General features: G+C 41.3%; 1 protein-coding gene across 3 annotated transcripts in view; it reads right to left on the bottom strand.

Annotated features, from left to right (window-relative positions):
- Window positions 1–16,173, bottom strand: part of ACAD10 (acyl-CoA dehydrogenase family member 10) — a 52,526-nt gene that overhangs the window by 17,402 nt on the left and 18,951 nt on the right. For all 3 annotated transcript variants that reach the window (XM_055550368.1, XM_055550369.1, XM_055550370.1), the window contains exons 8-12: window positions 16,045–16,113; window positions 14,423–14,604; window positions 10,025–10,175; window positions 8,579–8,724; window positions 7,363–7,536 (exon numbers count right to left, since the gene is read on the bottom strand). In XM_055550368.1, coding sequence (XP_055406343.1) covers window positions 7,363–7,536; window positions 8,579–8,724; window positions 10,025–10,175; window positions 14,423–14,604; window positions 16,045–16,113 — 722 coding nt within the window. The remainder of the gene's footprint in view (window positions 1–7,362; window positions 7,537–8,578; window positions 8,725–10,024; window positions 10,176–14,422; window positions 14,605–16,044; window positions 16,114–16,173) is intronic.

Raw genomic sequence — 16,173 nt, 5'->3', positions numbered from 1 at the left:
TTTCCACAGTTTACTGTGATCCACACAGTCAAAGGCTTTGGCATAGTCAATAAAGCAGAAATAGATGTTTTTCTGGAACTCTCTTCCTTTTCGATGATCCAACAGATGTTGGCAATTTGATCTCTGGTTCCTCTGCCTTTTCTAATACCATCTTGAACATCAGGAAGTTCACGGTTCACGTATTGCTGAAGCCTGGCTTGGAGAATTTTGAGCATTACTTTACTAGCATGTGAGATGAGTGCAATTGTGTGGTAGTTTGAGCATTCTTTGGCATTGCCTTTCTTTGGGATTGGAATGAAAACTGACCTTTTCCAGTCCTGTGGCCACTGCTGAGTTTTCCAAATTTGCTGGCAAATTGAGTGCAGCACTTTCACAGCATCATCTTCCAGGATTTGAAATAGCTCAACTGGAATTCCATCACCTCCACTAGCTTTGTTCGTAGTGATACTTTCTAAGGCCCATTTGACTTCACATTACAGGATGTCTTGCTTTAGGTGAGTGATCACACCATCGTGGTTATTTTGGTTGTGAAGATCTTTTTTGTACAGTTCTTCTGTGTATTCTTGCCACCTCTTCTTAATATTTTCTGCTTTTGTTAGATCCATACCATTTCTGTCCTTTATCGAGCCCGTCTTTGCATGAAATGTCCCCTTGGTATCTCTAATTTTCTTGAAGAGATCTCTAGTCTTTCCCATTCTGTTGTTTTCCTCTATTTCTTTGCACTGATCGCTGAGGAAGGCTTTCTTATCTCTCCTTGCTATTCTTTGGAACTCTGCATTCATATGCTTATATCTTTCCTTTTCTCCTTTGCTTTTCACTTCTCTTCTTTTCACACCTCTTTCCGTCTAGTCAAGGCTATGGTTTTTCCAGTGGTCATGTATGAATGTGAAAGTTGGACTGTGAGGAAAGCTGAGTGCCAAAGAATTGATGCTTTTGAACTGTGGTGTTGGAGTAGACTCTTGAGAGTCCCTTGGACTGCAAGGAGATCCAACCAGTCCATTCTAGAGGACATCAGTCCTGGGTGTTCTTTGGAAGGACTGATGCTAAAGCTGAAACTCTAATACTTTGGCCACCTCATGCGAAGAGTTGACTTATTGGAAAAGATTCTGATGCTGGGAGGGATTGGGGGCAGGAGGAGAAGGGGACGACAGAGGATGAGAAGGCTGGATGGCATCACCGACTCGATGGACGTGAGTTTGGGTGAACTCTGGGAGTTGGTGATGGACAGGGAGGCCTGGCGTGCTGCACTTCATGGGGTCGCAAAGAGTCGGACACGACTGAGCAACTGAACTGAATTGATAAGAAATCTAAACCTCAGCATCCACTTATTAATGAAGGAAAATCATACATGGGTTGGCTGGTACAGACTATAAATCAGTCCCCAGGCTCTGGTCACTGTTGTCCCCCTGCCAACCTAAGGATGAACGCAGATCTCCTGTGATGACATCACAGAGAGAATGCCTTTGAAACACATCCTTTTTCTCCAAAATCCTCTTTCCCAGGGCAATACCAAGTATCTCTATAAGCGCTATTCACCTGAAGCTATCACAACATTGTTAACAGGCTCAACATTCAGAAAACTAAGATCATGGCATCTGGCCCCATCACTTCATGGCAAATAGATGGGGAAACAGTAGAAACAGTGACAGACTTTATGTTTTTGGGCTCCAAAATCACTGCAGATGGTGACTGCAGCCATGAAGTTAAAGGACGCTTGCTCCTTGGAAGAAAAGCTATGACCAACCTAGACAGCATATTCATAAGCAGAGACATTACTTTGCCAACAAAGGTCCATCTAGTCAAGGCTATGATTTTTCCAGTAGTCATGTATGGATGTGAGAGTTGGACTATAAAAAAAGCTGCTGCTGCTGCTAAGTCACTTCAGTTGTGTCCGACTCTTAGCGGCCCCATGGACTGCAGCCCACCAGGCTCCTCCGTCCATGGGATTTTCCAGGCAAGAATACTGGAGTGGGTTGCCATTGCCTTCTCTGAAAGAAAGCTGAGCACTGAAGAGTTGATGCTTTTGAACTGTGGTATTAGAGAAGATTCTTGAGAGTCCCTTGGACTGCAAGGAGATCCAACCAGTCCATCCTAAAGAAAATCAACTCTGAATATTCACTGGAAGGACTGATGCTGAAGCTGAAGCTCTAATACCTTGGCCACCTGATGTGAAGAGCTGACTCATTGGAAAAGACCCTGATGCTGAGAAAGGCTGAAGGCAGGACGAGAAGGGGACGACAGAGGACAAGATGGTTGGATGCCATCACCAACTGAATGGATATGAGCAAGCTCTGGGAGACGGTGAAGGACAGGGAGGCTGGCATGCTGCAGTCCATGGGGTTGCAAAGAGTCAGACACAACTGAGCGACTGAACAACAACAGCAACTGCCTGGCATGGTGCCTGACGTAGCAGAGGCTCTTGGGAGTGAGTGCATGATCAATTCCCCTACTGCAACTGCCTTTCTTAGAAGATTTTGACACCCTAGCTGAGAGCAAAATGCTACCAGAAAGCCTTGGGTACTGATGAGCACAAAGCTAAGATGTCTCCATAGTACTAGCAAACCCATTGCTGGGCTTCTTTCTATTTGCCATTTTAAGTTTTCATTTTGGAAAATTTCAAAGACAAACAAAACTACAGAGAAGAATTTAATGTACCTACAGGTTTCTGCCACTCAGCTTCAACAATCATCAAAGCATGGCCAATCCTGTTTCATCCTCTGCCTTTCCACCCCTACTGCCCTGGATTTTGCTGCAGTAAATCCCAAATACCACATCTTTATACTTATATTTCATTTATGTCTAAAAACAAAGACTTAAAAACATCCATGCAATATCATTATCACACTTAAACAGCAGTTAACTATGACACCTTAATATCCTCAACTATCTAGTCAGAATTCATTTTTCATTGATTGTCTCATAAAAATTTTTTTCAGAACATTTCTTTTTTCAAACAGGGATCTGAATAAGGTCCAAATACTGTTTTTGGTTAATATATCTTTTAAGTCCCTGAGATAGTTAAGACTGTCTCAGAAAAATTTTTTTTGGAACATTTCTTTTTTCAAACAGGGATCTGAATATGGTCCAAATACTGATTTTGGCTAATATATCTTTTAAGTCTCAACATCATATCACCTTTTTCATTTGTTGAAGAAACTGAATTGTTTCCCTGTGAAGTTTCCCAGAATCTGGATTTTTGTGAGTGGCTTTGTCTCAGTGGTGCTATTTAATGTGCTCCACTGAACCCTCTGTTCCCTGTAAGTTGGTGGCTGGCACTAGAGGCTTGGTCAGATCCAGGTTCAACTTTTGAGGGCAGCATCAGGAGATATGTAATGTCTGGCTGCCTCTCTCGATTTTAGCACCATTAACACTTATTTTCCAGATGCATTCATGTACCGGGATGGCAAATTGGTGCTATGCTAATTCTATCACTGGGTCCAGGATGCTTCTCTACAGAGAAACTTCCTCATTAATCATTTGGTTAACATGACATCTAATTTGTATAGGAAAGGCAGGATAAGTGGTTAACGTTTTCCCCTTCATTTACCAATTATCAGAATAATGGGTTGCTTCCCTCTCAGCCTCCACAGTCAGCAGTGAGACTTTGAGTATCACTCTTTACTCATGGATTTAAACATACTTGATGTGTGTCATCCATTCCAGCTCTCATCCTTACTGGTGCTCAAAGTTTCCTGTCATTAGCAAGTGGGAGCCTATTCAAGTGGACTCTTGAGACAGTTAAATATGACCTTCATAATCAACAACCTCCTATCTTTCTGGTACAGGAAGATGTTCCAGATTCATCTTGTGGATTTTCTGCCCTAGACCTGAAATCAGTCACTTCTCCAACGTGGCCTGGGTCCTTTTGGTAAGAATGGAATTTATAGATTATAATGTGGATGATTATAGGTACTTAATGCTACTGGCCCAGTCACTATTGCTAAGTCTTTGGGGAAGTCTTTTGGGAGATTCTACCTTCCTGCTTTCTAATTGCTTTCCTTCTACAGAGGAAACAAAATTTAATCTGTCTTTATACCTTCTTAAATAATTTAGGCTATAGATTATTTCAGTGTCTACCTTACAGAATTCAGAATGAAAACTAAATTGGCACAGTAACATTGTGCCATACTTGCATATATATGAACACTCCATAGGTGACACATGTATATATTGAACCATCAGTTCTAAGTAGCCAAACTTTTCTTCTCAAAAGTTCAAACTTTAAAGATACAATCTAGAAAACACTGGTTAAATAAAGTATTTTCCCATATATGTAAGAGGATCATCAAAGAAAATACAGTAATCTTTTTTTCTTCTTCAACAGTCCCCTCACTGGGCAATTTGGCAACATCTAAAAAATTTTAAATACACAAATTTTTAACCCAGAAATTCTAACTCTGGGAATCTATCCTTCAGATATATTCAAATATGAGTAAGAAAAGATGTCCACCAACCACTATGTGACTGTGAAAATCTGCAGACGATCCAAAGATACATCAATAGGGTAACTGGTTAAATACATTACAGTATATCCATACAATGGAATGTACTACAGAAAGCAAAATGAATGATGTCTATACATACTCACATGGAAAGGTCTCAGTGAAATACTGTTAAGTGGAAAAAAATAAGGAATTTGCCTTACATAGTTGTCAAATACATATATATGACCATAATATATAAATATATATATATATATATACACACACACACATATATATACACACACACACACACACAATCAGTTCAGTTCAGTTGCTCAGTCATGTCCGACTCTTTGCAACCCTGTGAACTGCAGCATACCAGGCCTCCCTGTCCATCACCAACTCCTGGAACTCACCAAACTCATGCCCATTGAGTCGGTGATGCCATCCATAGTATTTCATAAAAATTCTTTGGGATAAAAAAATTTTATATCAAGGTACTAAAAAAATAACATGTAAAATGATCACACTTTTATAAAACTTGCAGAGAGAGACAGAGAGGAGAGACAACAGATATAGAGAAAAATTGGGGCCCAAAACCCTTAACTTAGCTTCATCTTTGAGGAGTGATGCTGAAAAAAATGGAAAACGATTTTGTATTCTTCTATATGATTGAGTTCTTATTATGTGTTTTTACTTTTAAAAAGTTTTGTACCTTATTATGATCCTCTACATAGAAAACCCTAAAGACTCCACCAGAAAATTACTAGAACTAATCAATGACTATAGTAAAGTTGCAGGATATAAAATCAACACACAGAAATCCCTTGCATTCCTATACACTAATAATGAGAAAACAGAAAGAGAAATTAAGGAAACAATTCCATTCACCATTGCAACGGAAAGAATAAAATACTTAGGAATATATCTACCTAAAGAATCTAAAGACCTATATATAGAAAACTATAAAACACTGGTGAAAGAAATCAAAGAGGACACTAACAGATGGAGAAATATACCATGTTCATGGATTGGAAGAATCAATGTAGTGAAAATGAGTATATTACCCAAAGCAATCTATAGATTCAATGCAATCCCTATCAAGCTACCAACAGCATTCTTCACAGAGCTAGAACAAATAATTTCACAATTTGTATGGAAAAACAAAAAACCTCGAATAGCCAAAGCGATCTTGAGAAAGAAGAATGGAACTGGAGGAATCAACCTACCTGACTTCAGGCTCTACTACAAAGCCACAGTTATCAAGACAGTATGGTACTGGCACAAAGACAGAAATATAGATCAATGGAACAAAATAGAAAGCCCAGAGATAAATCCACGCACATATGGACACCTTATCTTCGACAAAGGAGGCAAGAATATACAATGGATTAAAGACAATCTCTTTAACAAGTGGTGCTGGGAACTCTGGTCAACCACTTGTAAAAGAATGAAACTAGAACACTTTCTAACACCATACACAAAAATAAACTCAAAATGGATTAAAGATCTAAATGTAAGACCAGAAACTATAAAACTCCTAGAGGAGAACATAGGCAAAACACTCTCTGACATACATCACAGCAGGATCCTCTATGACCCACCTCCCAGAATATTGGAAATAAAAGCAAAAATAAACAAATGGGACCTAATTAACCTTAAAAGCTTCTGCACATCAAAGGAAACTATTAGCAAGGTGAAAAGACAGCCTTCAGAATGGGAGAAGATAATAGCAAATGAAGCAACTGACAAACAACTAATCTCGAGAATATACAAGCAACTCCTCCAGCTCAACTCCAGAAAAATAAATGACCCAATCAAAAAATGGGCCAAAGAACTAAATAGACATTTCTCCAAAGAAGACATACAGATGGCTAACAAACACATGAAAAGATGCTCAACATCACTCATTATCAGAGAAATGCAAATCAAAACCACTATGAGATACCATTTCACACCAGTCAGAATGGCTGCGATCCAAAAGTCTACAAGTAATAAATGCTGGAGAGGGTGTGGAGAAAAGGGAACCCTCTTACACTGTTGGTGGGAATGCAAACTAATACAGCCACTATGGAGAACAGTGTGGAGATTCCTTAAAAAACTGGAAATAGACATGCCTTATGATCCAGCAATCCCACTGCTGGGCATACACACTGAGAAAACCAGAAGGGAAAGAGACACGAGTACCCCAATGTTCATCGCAGCACTGTTTATAATAGCCAGGACATGGAAGCAACCTAGATGTCCATCAGCAGATGAATGGATAAGAAAGCTGTGGTACATATACACAATGGAGTATTATTCAGCCATTAAAAAGAATACATTTGAATCAGTTCTAATGAGGTGGATGAAACTGGAGCCTATTATCCAGAGTGAAGTAAGCCAGAAAGAAAAACACCAATACAGTATACTAACGCATATATATGGAATTTAGAAAGATGGTAACAATAACCCTGTGTACGAGACAGCAAAAGAGACACCGATGTATAGAACAGTCTTATGGACTCTGTGGGAGAGGGAGAGGGTGGGAAGATTTGGGAGAATGGCATTGAAACATGTAAAATATCATGTATGAAATGAGTTGCCAGTCCAGGTTCGATGCACGATACTGGATGCTTGGGGCTGGTGCACTGGGACGACCCAGAGGGATGGAATGGGGAGGGAGGAGGGAGGAGGGTTCAGGATGGGGAACACATGTATACCTGTGGCGGATTCATTTTGATATTTGGCAAATCTAATACAGTTATGTTAAGTTTAAAAATAAAATAAAATTAAAAAAAAAAAATTCTAAATATTTCTTAAAAACATATGATATACACTTGCTGACAAATGGTTGAATTAACTGGACTTTGTAATTTGGTCATAAGAGGGTTTCAGAGAGAGAAGCCTCTTGGCTGTGACTCAAACCCTGAGGCCAGCTCTCCTAGGCTCCCATTACCTGTGAGTGAACGCTTGTAGACTCCCTGCAGGATTGCAGCGATGCGGAAGAAGGAGAAAGCCATGTAGAAGTTCCAGTTCTCAATAGGAGGGATCCCCATGTGAAGACAGTACATCCTGAAATAGTCCTCTGCAGTAGGGATTCCCAGCTCAGTCAAATCACAGTCACTCAACCCTGAAGCAACAGAGCCAGAACTAGGCAATGACCTCAGCTCCCCTGTGGCTCCCAATATTTGAATTCTGAAAATCATCTTGTCCCTTGGAAATAAGTTTCACAACTAGTTCAAAGGATTATAGGTCATCATTTTAAGATGTCTGGAATCCAAGCATGAAGCTGTTATTCATAACCTGGTTCTTAAAAGTTTTGGACTAAACTGGCAGTAAAGGAAGTAATGAGGGGCCTCCAGGTTCCATCTGGACCACAGGTCAGGGTGGATGCATATTATTTTCTATCAGTCATTTGATAAAAAATGGTATTCAAAGAAATCTCACCAAATTATGAAAAAGATAACTGCAACGGATAAAAAATCTTACTGATTTTCTTCATTTGTAACATTTTGATGGTTCAGAAGCATATAATATTCTGTTCCAATAATTTATCCTAGGAGTATACCTTACATACAGGCAAAGATATTACTATGCAGATATTTACTGCCCTTTTTGTGGAAGCACAGGGAAGTTAGTAAGAATTAAAAAAAAAGAACCAACTGGAAACAAATACCCAAATAGAAATCAAACCAAATGCCTTGAATGAGTTAATTCTTTAACAATGAAATCCTATGCTGTCATTAAAAATGATACTGTAAAAGAAATACTGCTGCTGCTGCTGCTAAGTCGCTTCAGTCGTGTCCGACTCTGTGCGACCCCCATAGACGGCAGCCAATCAGGCTCCCCCGTCCCTGGGATTCTCCAGGCAAGAACACTGGAGTGGGTTGCCATTTCCTTCTCCAATGCATGAAAGTGAAAAGTGAAAGTGAAGTCGCTTCAGTCGTGTCCAACTCTTCACGACCCCATGGACTGCAGCCTTCCAGGCTCCTCTATCCATGGGATTTTCCAGGCAAGAGTACTGGAGTGGGGTGCCAGTGCCTTCTCCAAAAGAAATACTAAATACCTGAATTTCATGAAGGAGCCCAATCACCAACTACTTCAGCTGAGTTTGCCCAAATCTTTGAGAATGGAGGAGGCTCCATCCCCACTCCCCCAGCAGCAGTTCCTACCTGGCTGAATGGGAAAACCGGATGGCAGGTAGTGAGCCAGGCAGTTGTAGGCCACATCGGCAAGGGGGTCACCTAAAGTAGAAAGTTCCCAGTCCAGGACAGCAAGCACCTCGGCAGTTTCCGGATGGAATAGCAGGTTGTCCAGCCTGAAGGAACCACAAGGAATGGAGACAGCACTAAGAAAACTGACCACTGGGGAGTGTTCCATGCTGAGTGTTTATTTTGTTGGCCCCTCCAAACACACTTCCCAGCCCTCTGTGCCCCATGTGCCCAGGAGCCTGCATGGGCTGCATCCACCACCTCCCTTGCCCTCTGGCTCAGCCAATGGGGATACCAACAGGCAATGGGAAGGGGGCCTGCATATTAATTCCCCAGCCCCCTCTCAGCACAAGGCCAAGGGACAGCTGTGTTCCTCTCCCAAGGGCCACAGCTTTGGTGAGGCAGCCCTCGCCACATAGAGACAGTATCCAGGTTCTGGTAATTCTCCTTCCCTGAGATGGTTTTAAAACAGGTCTGCAATTTTTTGACACTCCTGCCACAAAAGGAAGAGTCTAATCCTTCACCTTTGGAAGCATGTCACTTCTAACAATTATGATGCAGGTGGAAGTGGTGCCGAGTGACTCCCAAGACAAGGACAGAAAAGGTGATCAGCTCCCGCCTGGCCCTCCCCCCTCAGAATACACACCTGTGCAGCCCTGAGCTACCAGGTAAGAAGTCCAGCTACCCAGAAGCTACTATACTGGAGAGTACGTGTGTGTGCAGTCAGTTAGTCGTGTCCAACTCTTTGCGACTCCATAGACTATAGCCCACCAGGCTCCTCTGTCCATAGAATTTCCCAGGCAAGAGTACTGAAGTGGGTTGCCATTTCCTCCTCTAGGACATCTTCCCAACTCAGGGATTGAACCCACATCTTCTGCATTTCCTGCACTGGCAGGGAGATTCTTTACCACTGAGTCATCTGGGAAGCCCCATACTGAAGAGACTAGTTGAGAAACCATAGATATACAGAGATTCAGGGAGCCCAGCTGTCCTCTGTCCCCATGCAGATGTGTGAGTGAGCCATCAGGCGATTTCAGCCCCTGGCCTTAAAGTCACTCCAACAAGCCATCCTGTCCCCAGACTGTAGACTCATGAGTAAAATCATTGCTGTGGCTGTTGACAGCAATGCAGTTTTGGAGGCAGTTGTCCTGCAGTAGTTACAACTGGAGCCTGTGCTTGTGCCTTTGGACCTGGGGGTGGTACTAACTCTTGCTGTGGCAAAGGCCCCAGATGTCAACAGTGTCAAACCTGACAAACCCTTCCTTAAAGGCCATGCACAGGGAGAAAATTGTGCATGGATAGTTGTCAGCAGTAAACTGGGGCAAGACCAGCTGCTTCTTTCCCCTTCAAATGCCCTTCCTATCATTTTCCACATTTAAATATCAACCCTCCTCATGCCGAGTCGACCTGAAGTCCCCGTGCACCACTGTGGTCCGCTGCTGCCTGGGAAGGTGGAGGGGCAGCCACTCGATGAGCCTCTCCATTGCTGGAATGGTGCTGGTTTCTGAGGCTCGATACTGCTTGATCCATGTTTGCACCTGACGCGCAAGATAGTCCCCTGAGGGAAAGAAGATTAGAATATGGTGTGCCATTTCAACAAACTCCAAAGGTTTCAGAAATCAACCACTGCGTGAAACCCTTTGTAATGTCTGAGGCATCTTCATCCCATGACTGGAGAATTTCCCACTTGATGCTCCTGCTCCCTCAGCGTGGAAGCCACTGCTCTTTTGTCTTGGCTGGATCTGTGTGATCTGGGCATTGTTCCCAGCCATACAGCCCTCTGAGCCTGATCTCTGGCCCTATCAGAGATCCTGTAAGCTTGCTAACAGCCTTTAATAAATCCTTTCTTAGCTAGAGGACAGTGCTTGGCTAAGAGCATGGACTCTGGGATAGATGGTCTGAGTTTGGTTCCCAGCCCTGCCATTCTCTATGTGGTCTCAGGTAGGTTACTTTATGTCTCCATGCCCTTGTTCTTCATCAGTGAGATGGCCCTCATTAGAGTTGTTGGGAGGATAAAATATGTAAGGCCCCTGCAACTGTTCCCAGCATGTAGTAAGTAATACATGAGCATTTGCTATTATTCAGTTGTTTATTAAGAAACCCAGAGTTACCACAGTTGAGGAACTTGCAAGTTATGGGACCATAGACTAGAAGTGAGTTCTGGAGTTACCTGTCTCACAGTTAAGCTTTTCAAATGATTTAACCTTTCTAAGCCTCCATTGCTTCATCCCTACAATCGGTGTACTGATACCTATATTCCCTAGGACCATTGTGAAGGACAAGTGAAATCCATATATAACATGCCAAACACAGAAGGCTACTCAATGAATAAGGGCCATTATTACTGTCACCGTCATTGCTGTCAAATGACAATTATTGTCACTATTAATAATAAACAACATACCAGGTCCATGCTCTAAGTCAAGCCCTCTCCCCTCATCTGAGAGAAAAATGTTTCCCAGGAGCTTGAGGACAAGGAAAGAGAGACTGGGCTCCTTCCGTGGAGTCAGCTGCACACTTGGAGCATTCATTCACCTGTCATTAGAATGATCCAGCAGAGCTGTAAGAGGCGTGATCAAAACCCACAGGAATTCAACCCAAAACAAATCAAGCCTTGAGAACTAACTTTCAGTTTTCAGAATGACAGGAAGTAGAAGTCAGCAGTAAATGAAACCATAATCAAAATAAATCTATAATACACTTACCTGGTACCTTTAAAAACTCATTTAAAAAAATTGGTGAGGGGGTTGTTTTAGACTCCTCAATCAGATCCTGATTTGGAAAACAAACCAAAAAACCTCACTTATAAAAGATACAAGAGGAATAATGAGGAAATCGAATATGGACTGGGTCTTAGATAGTCTGAGAAAATGCTAAATTTTCTTGGATGTGATAATGGTGCTGGGGGATGTTCTTATTATTAGGAAATGCATACTGAAGCACTTAGGAGTCAAGTGTCAAGGTCTCTTAATCATGCAGACAGATAAATACAGAAAGAGATAAATGAATATGGCAAAAGTTAGTCATTCTTAAAATCAGTCACAGGCATATAGTTATTCACAGCACTACTGAATGTTTCTGTAAGTTTGAAAATTATCCTAAGAAATCAAATACTAAAGCCTCCAGGAGCTGAACCTTGGTGGAAGGAGCCCCTTAGGTTAATATCCTACGTGGATTTAGGATGTCCCCCCATCCCCCCATGAACACACCACCCCAGCGCTGTGCACACTCCCTTCTCATGGGAAGCAGGTACAGCTGTCCCTGTGTTTCTGCTCTGTTGGCCACTGGCCTCAAGCAGGCCTGCCAAGGCACAAACACCCTTCCTCCCCAAAGTAGCCTGCCCTCTGGGATGAGAAAAGGGAATTTTGCTCTCTACAGATTCTTGGTGGAAAGTTTCTTTATGATAACTAGATAGGACCTAAAGGGATCTTTGTCAAAAGTTCCTTTTCATCAGAAATCATGTTTATGTGCTTTTTTTGCCTTACAAATTTATATTTGTTCTCTTCAATAAATCATATATTCACCTGGTTCAAAATTAAAGTGACAAAAATGTGTACAATAAATCCCCAATCCCCTGCCCAGCCACTCAGCCCTTTCTCCCCAAAGGCAAACCACGTGACCAATTTCTTAGGCATCCTCTTGGGGATATTCTTCATGTGTGCAAATAAATTAATTTTATTTAAATGTACCAATTGTACACAAATGGTATATTAGCTATACACAGCCTGTGCCCTGCCCAGCAGCTGGATTCCTAACATAACTTAAGAAATTACAGGATACTTGAAAAGAGTATCTGATGGCCCTGTAGCTGGACCAGTGATTGTAAAATCTGAGGAAGCTGCTTTATGTAATAAGCCTCAAGACATAGCCAGCGGCCCAGGAGCCTGACCCTGAATTATATAAAATCAGACCAGATTTCTGCTTCATCTCTTTGTCAACCTAATACATCAGTGGAAAGTATATCAGAACGGTCCACTTTAAAAGGCAAAGGATCCACTCAGCGCATAGAAGAGCCCTCCTTAAACTGTTCTCTCTTCACTGTGCAATGGGATGTCACACTGCCCGCTGCTTCATGCGACAGACTGTCCATTCACAGCACTGGAACAGGTGCCATCTCTTGCTTTTCATATCAACGCTGTGAGACAGGCAGGGCAGGGCTTTTTCACTCAACCTCTATTCTTGAGAAAACTATGATAAAGTAATGAGGCTTGCCCAAGGTCACCCCACAAATCAGCACCTAACTTCTGTTCCAGGGCTCCTTCCATCCTGAAACAACAGATCAATATAGGCAACATCTGTTGTCTTTGCCTACTGGCCCTTTTACTAGTAACTAGGGCTCCAGATGAAATAGAAGATGCTCAGTTAAGTGAAATCTTGGATCAGTTCAGTTCAGCCGCTCAGTCGTGTCTGACTCTTTGCGACCCCATGAACCGCAGCATGCCAGGCCTCCCTGTCCATTACCAACTCCTGGAGTTTACCCAAACTCATGTCCATTGAGTCGGTGATGCCATCCAACCATCTCATCCTCTGTCGTCCCCTTCTCCTCTTGCCCTCAATCTTTCCCAGGATCAGGGTCTTTTCAAATGAGTTAGCTCTTTGCATAAGGTGGCCAAAGTATTGGAGTTTCAGCTCCAACATCAGTCCTTCCAATGAACACCCAGGACTGATCTCCCTTAGGATGGACTGGTTGGATCTTCTTGTAGTCCAAGGGACTCTCAAGAGTCATCTCCAACACCACAGTTCAAAATTTTGGATAGACAACAAATAAATTATTATAAATATCTTCCAGTGAGACCACCAAGACAGGGAACCCCACTAAATTGGAAATTCTGTTCAAAAGTTAGCATTTGATACAGATCTGGCTACCAGTGGAAAGGGTAGAGAACTCCCTCTATTGTGACTGGGAAGTCAGCAAGCCTGCTATTTGGTAGCAAAGTTTCTCAAAGGGTTAGTTTTGAGGCCTTACATCATGTGCCTACAGAGTGATAGAATTTTAGGAAATTTGGTAAAAATATGTCAGGAAGTTGATGTACATTGGATACATACTGCAGCATTTGATACAGTCCTAGAGGAATAGGCATGCTTTAGTAAAAGCAGAGAAAGAACAAAATATAGCTTACTGAGATTCTTTTTAACCATGGTCAGGAATGCATTGAGAGTCAGATAATTTTGAATGCTGCAGGGAAAAGTGAAACTCTTTGGCTCATGCTAAAGTATCTGCATGCAAAAGCACGGAGACAGTTGTGATGGTGGTTATAAAACTGTGTGCATTTGTCAAAATTCATAAAATGCTACCTTTCAATACAACTGACTTCCAAAAAAAAGGAAAAGGGAAATCCTGACAACACAAAGTGCTTACAAGGATGAGTAACAACTGGAGCTCTCAGACAATTAAAAAAAAAAGAAAGAAAAGAGCAGCAACAAATTATACAAATACCATGGTACAATGGCATTTAAAAAAAATTTACCCTTGTTGAAAAGAATATTTAGAGGAAATGGTAAAAAATGGAGAAGAAAATACATATCTTAAGTACTTTAGGCCAGTCAGTATCAGAAAAAAGAATACAGTGAGATAAAATTTGCAGGGAAAAGAGATTCTATAGTCCATGGACGGATTTATCTCAGGACAAAACATCTAGGTAAACAACACCTCCACTAAAATGAAAGTGGATTTCCAAGTAGGACGCTAACAAGCCCACCTCACATTTACCAATGCTGCCTTAAAACCCTGGCACAATAAAAATTATGAAAGCAGAGGACCAGTGGGGAAACATCAGCACAGAAGACAAGGGGCCCCGTGCTCACCGTGCTTCCCATAGTCTTCCAGGCCCGCAGCCTTGAGGTCCACACTGTGAATCTTGCACAAGACTCTGTTCATGGCAGTGTAGATGGCCCGCCTCTGACTGGGCTCCAAGCCTGGCAGAGAGGGGTCTTTGTAGATGAGGCCTGGGCAGTATTCCATCAGATAGAAGGGGGTACCGACAACACTGGGAGGGACACAAGCAGGGTGTTTCAGTGGCCTGTGATGTGGTAGGCTGTTAGGGCACTGCTCTGTCCTGTGTGTAAGCTCTAAGTGCTGGGTGGGAGTCCAGACCCAGAGTACTGGAAACTTCCTTTTTCCTCTGCATATAAGTGGAAGTTAGAAATACTCCTTCCCCAAACTAAGCCACACATAAACATCCCTGTCTACACTTCCTTGCCAGCATGCCTCTCTTTTCTTTGGAATCTACTCGGAATGGGATTGTGATAATATAGGAAAGCAGCATGTTGGGTCAAGGGGTGGGGGGTCAGGTCTGGAGTCACACAGAACCAGGCTTAAGTCCCACCTCTGCCCTTCCTAGAATTGTGATCCTGAGGAACATATTAAACCTCTCTGAGCACTGTTTTTACTCAGTCTATAAAGCTTCAAAGAATATCTATAAGAATTAAGGGAGCAATATACAGGGAATGCCTGGCATATGTGTCTGGTTCCATGAGGGTCTGATAAATATCCCTTCTTGTTGTTGATGTTATTTTCATCATTATTCAGATGAATGGCATACACAACACCCCAAAGTATTAAGGTGACACACCAAAATGTCATTAATCAATCTTTTTGTCACTACTAGAAATCAGTTTAGTACTCTGAAAAGTTGTTTTGAAAATTCTGTTATAAATATTCATCCTGACTTAAAAATTTAAATTATTTTTAGTTTAAGTGTAATACTGCTGCTGGAGTTATGAAAGAAAATGTCTTTATTCTTAGGAGATATATGCTGTCTGCAACTTACTTCAAAAGGTTCAGTGAATAATAATTACATACATATGTTTTATAAAACAATTATATAATTATTTATCAAAATAGTAAATTAGAAAATGTTTATATAATTATTAACTATTTCCATAAAATTATTTTATCTATATCATACACTTACATATACACATATATGTATATATATATATATATATATATACACACACACACACATACATAGAAAGCAAATGTGGCAAAATATCAACCAATGTTTTCATCTAGATGAAGTGTAAATGGGTGCTCACTGTACTGTTTTTTCTTCTTTCAACTTCTGTGCATGTTTCAAATTTTTAATAATTAAAAAATCAGGAAAAAAGAGACTCAGAAAGTATATTATAATGCAATTCAAAAACAGTTTAGAAAGCCCACAATAAAAAAATTAATTAAAACAAAAAACATGAAGCTAGATGGACGTATGCTCTTTAAATGTTAGAAAAGATGCTTCCTACCAATTCTCACAAAAGCAGGCATTTATCTTTCAGGATAACTTAAACCTCTCTAGGAGAGGTTGCTATAAAATCTCTTTTCTACTCAAATTTTACTTGTCTTTACTCTAGCAAACTAGAATTTGAGTTAATACATGGACTTTTCTGTAGCTTGAATATACAATGGAAAAAATAAATCTGAACATTACCTTGAGTCTTCGCAAAGGTCAAGAACTTTGGGGACAGGGACTCCAGCATTTGCCAGAGCTTTCATTATCCTGGCAGAACAAAGATGAGAGACACTGCTGAATAAGGTGATCAGATTTTCTTGAAATTAT

This window comes from Bubalus kerabau, chromosome 16, assembly GCF_029407905.1.
Source record: "Bubalus kerabau isolate K-KA32 ecotype Philippines breed swamp buffalo chromosome 16, PCC_UOA_SB_1v2, whole genome shotgun sequence".
In the NCBI taxonomy this organism is placed as follows: Eukaryota; Metazoa; Chordata; class Mammalia; order Artiodactyla; family Bovidae; genus Bubalus; species Bubalus kerabau.
The sequence above is the reverse complement of the archived record's forward strand: the minus strand, read 5'-3'. Positions and strand labels throughout refer to the sequence as shown.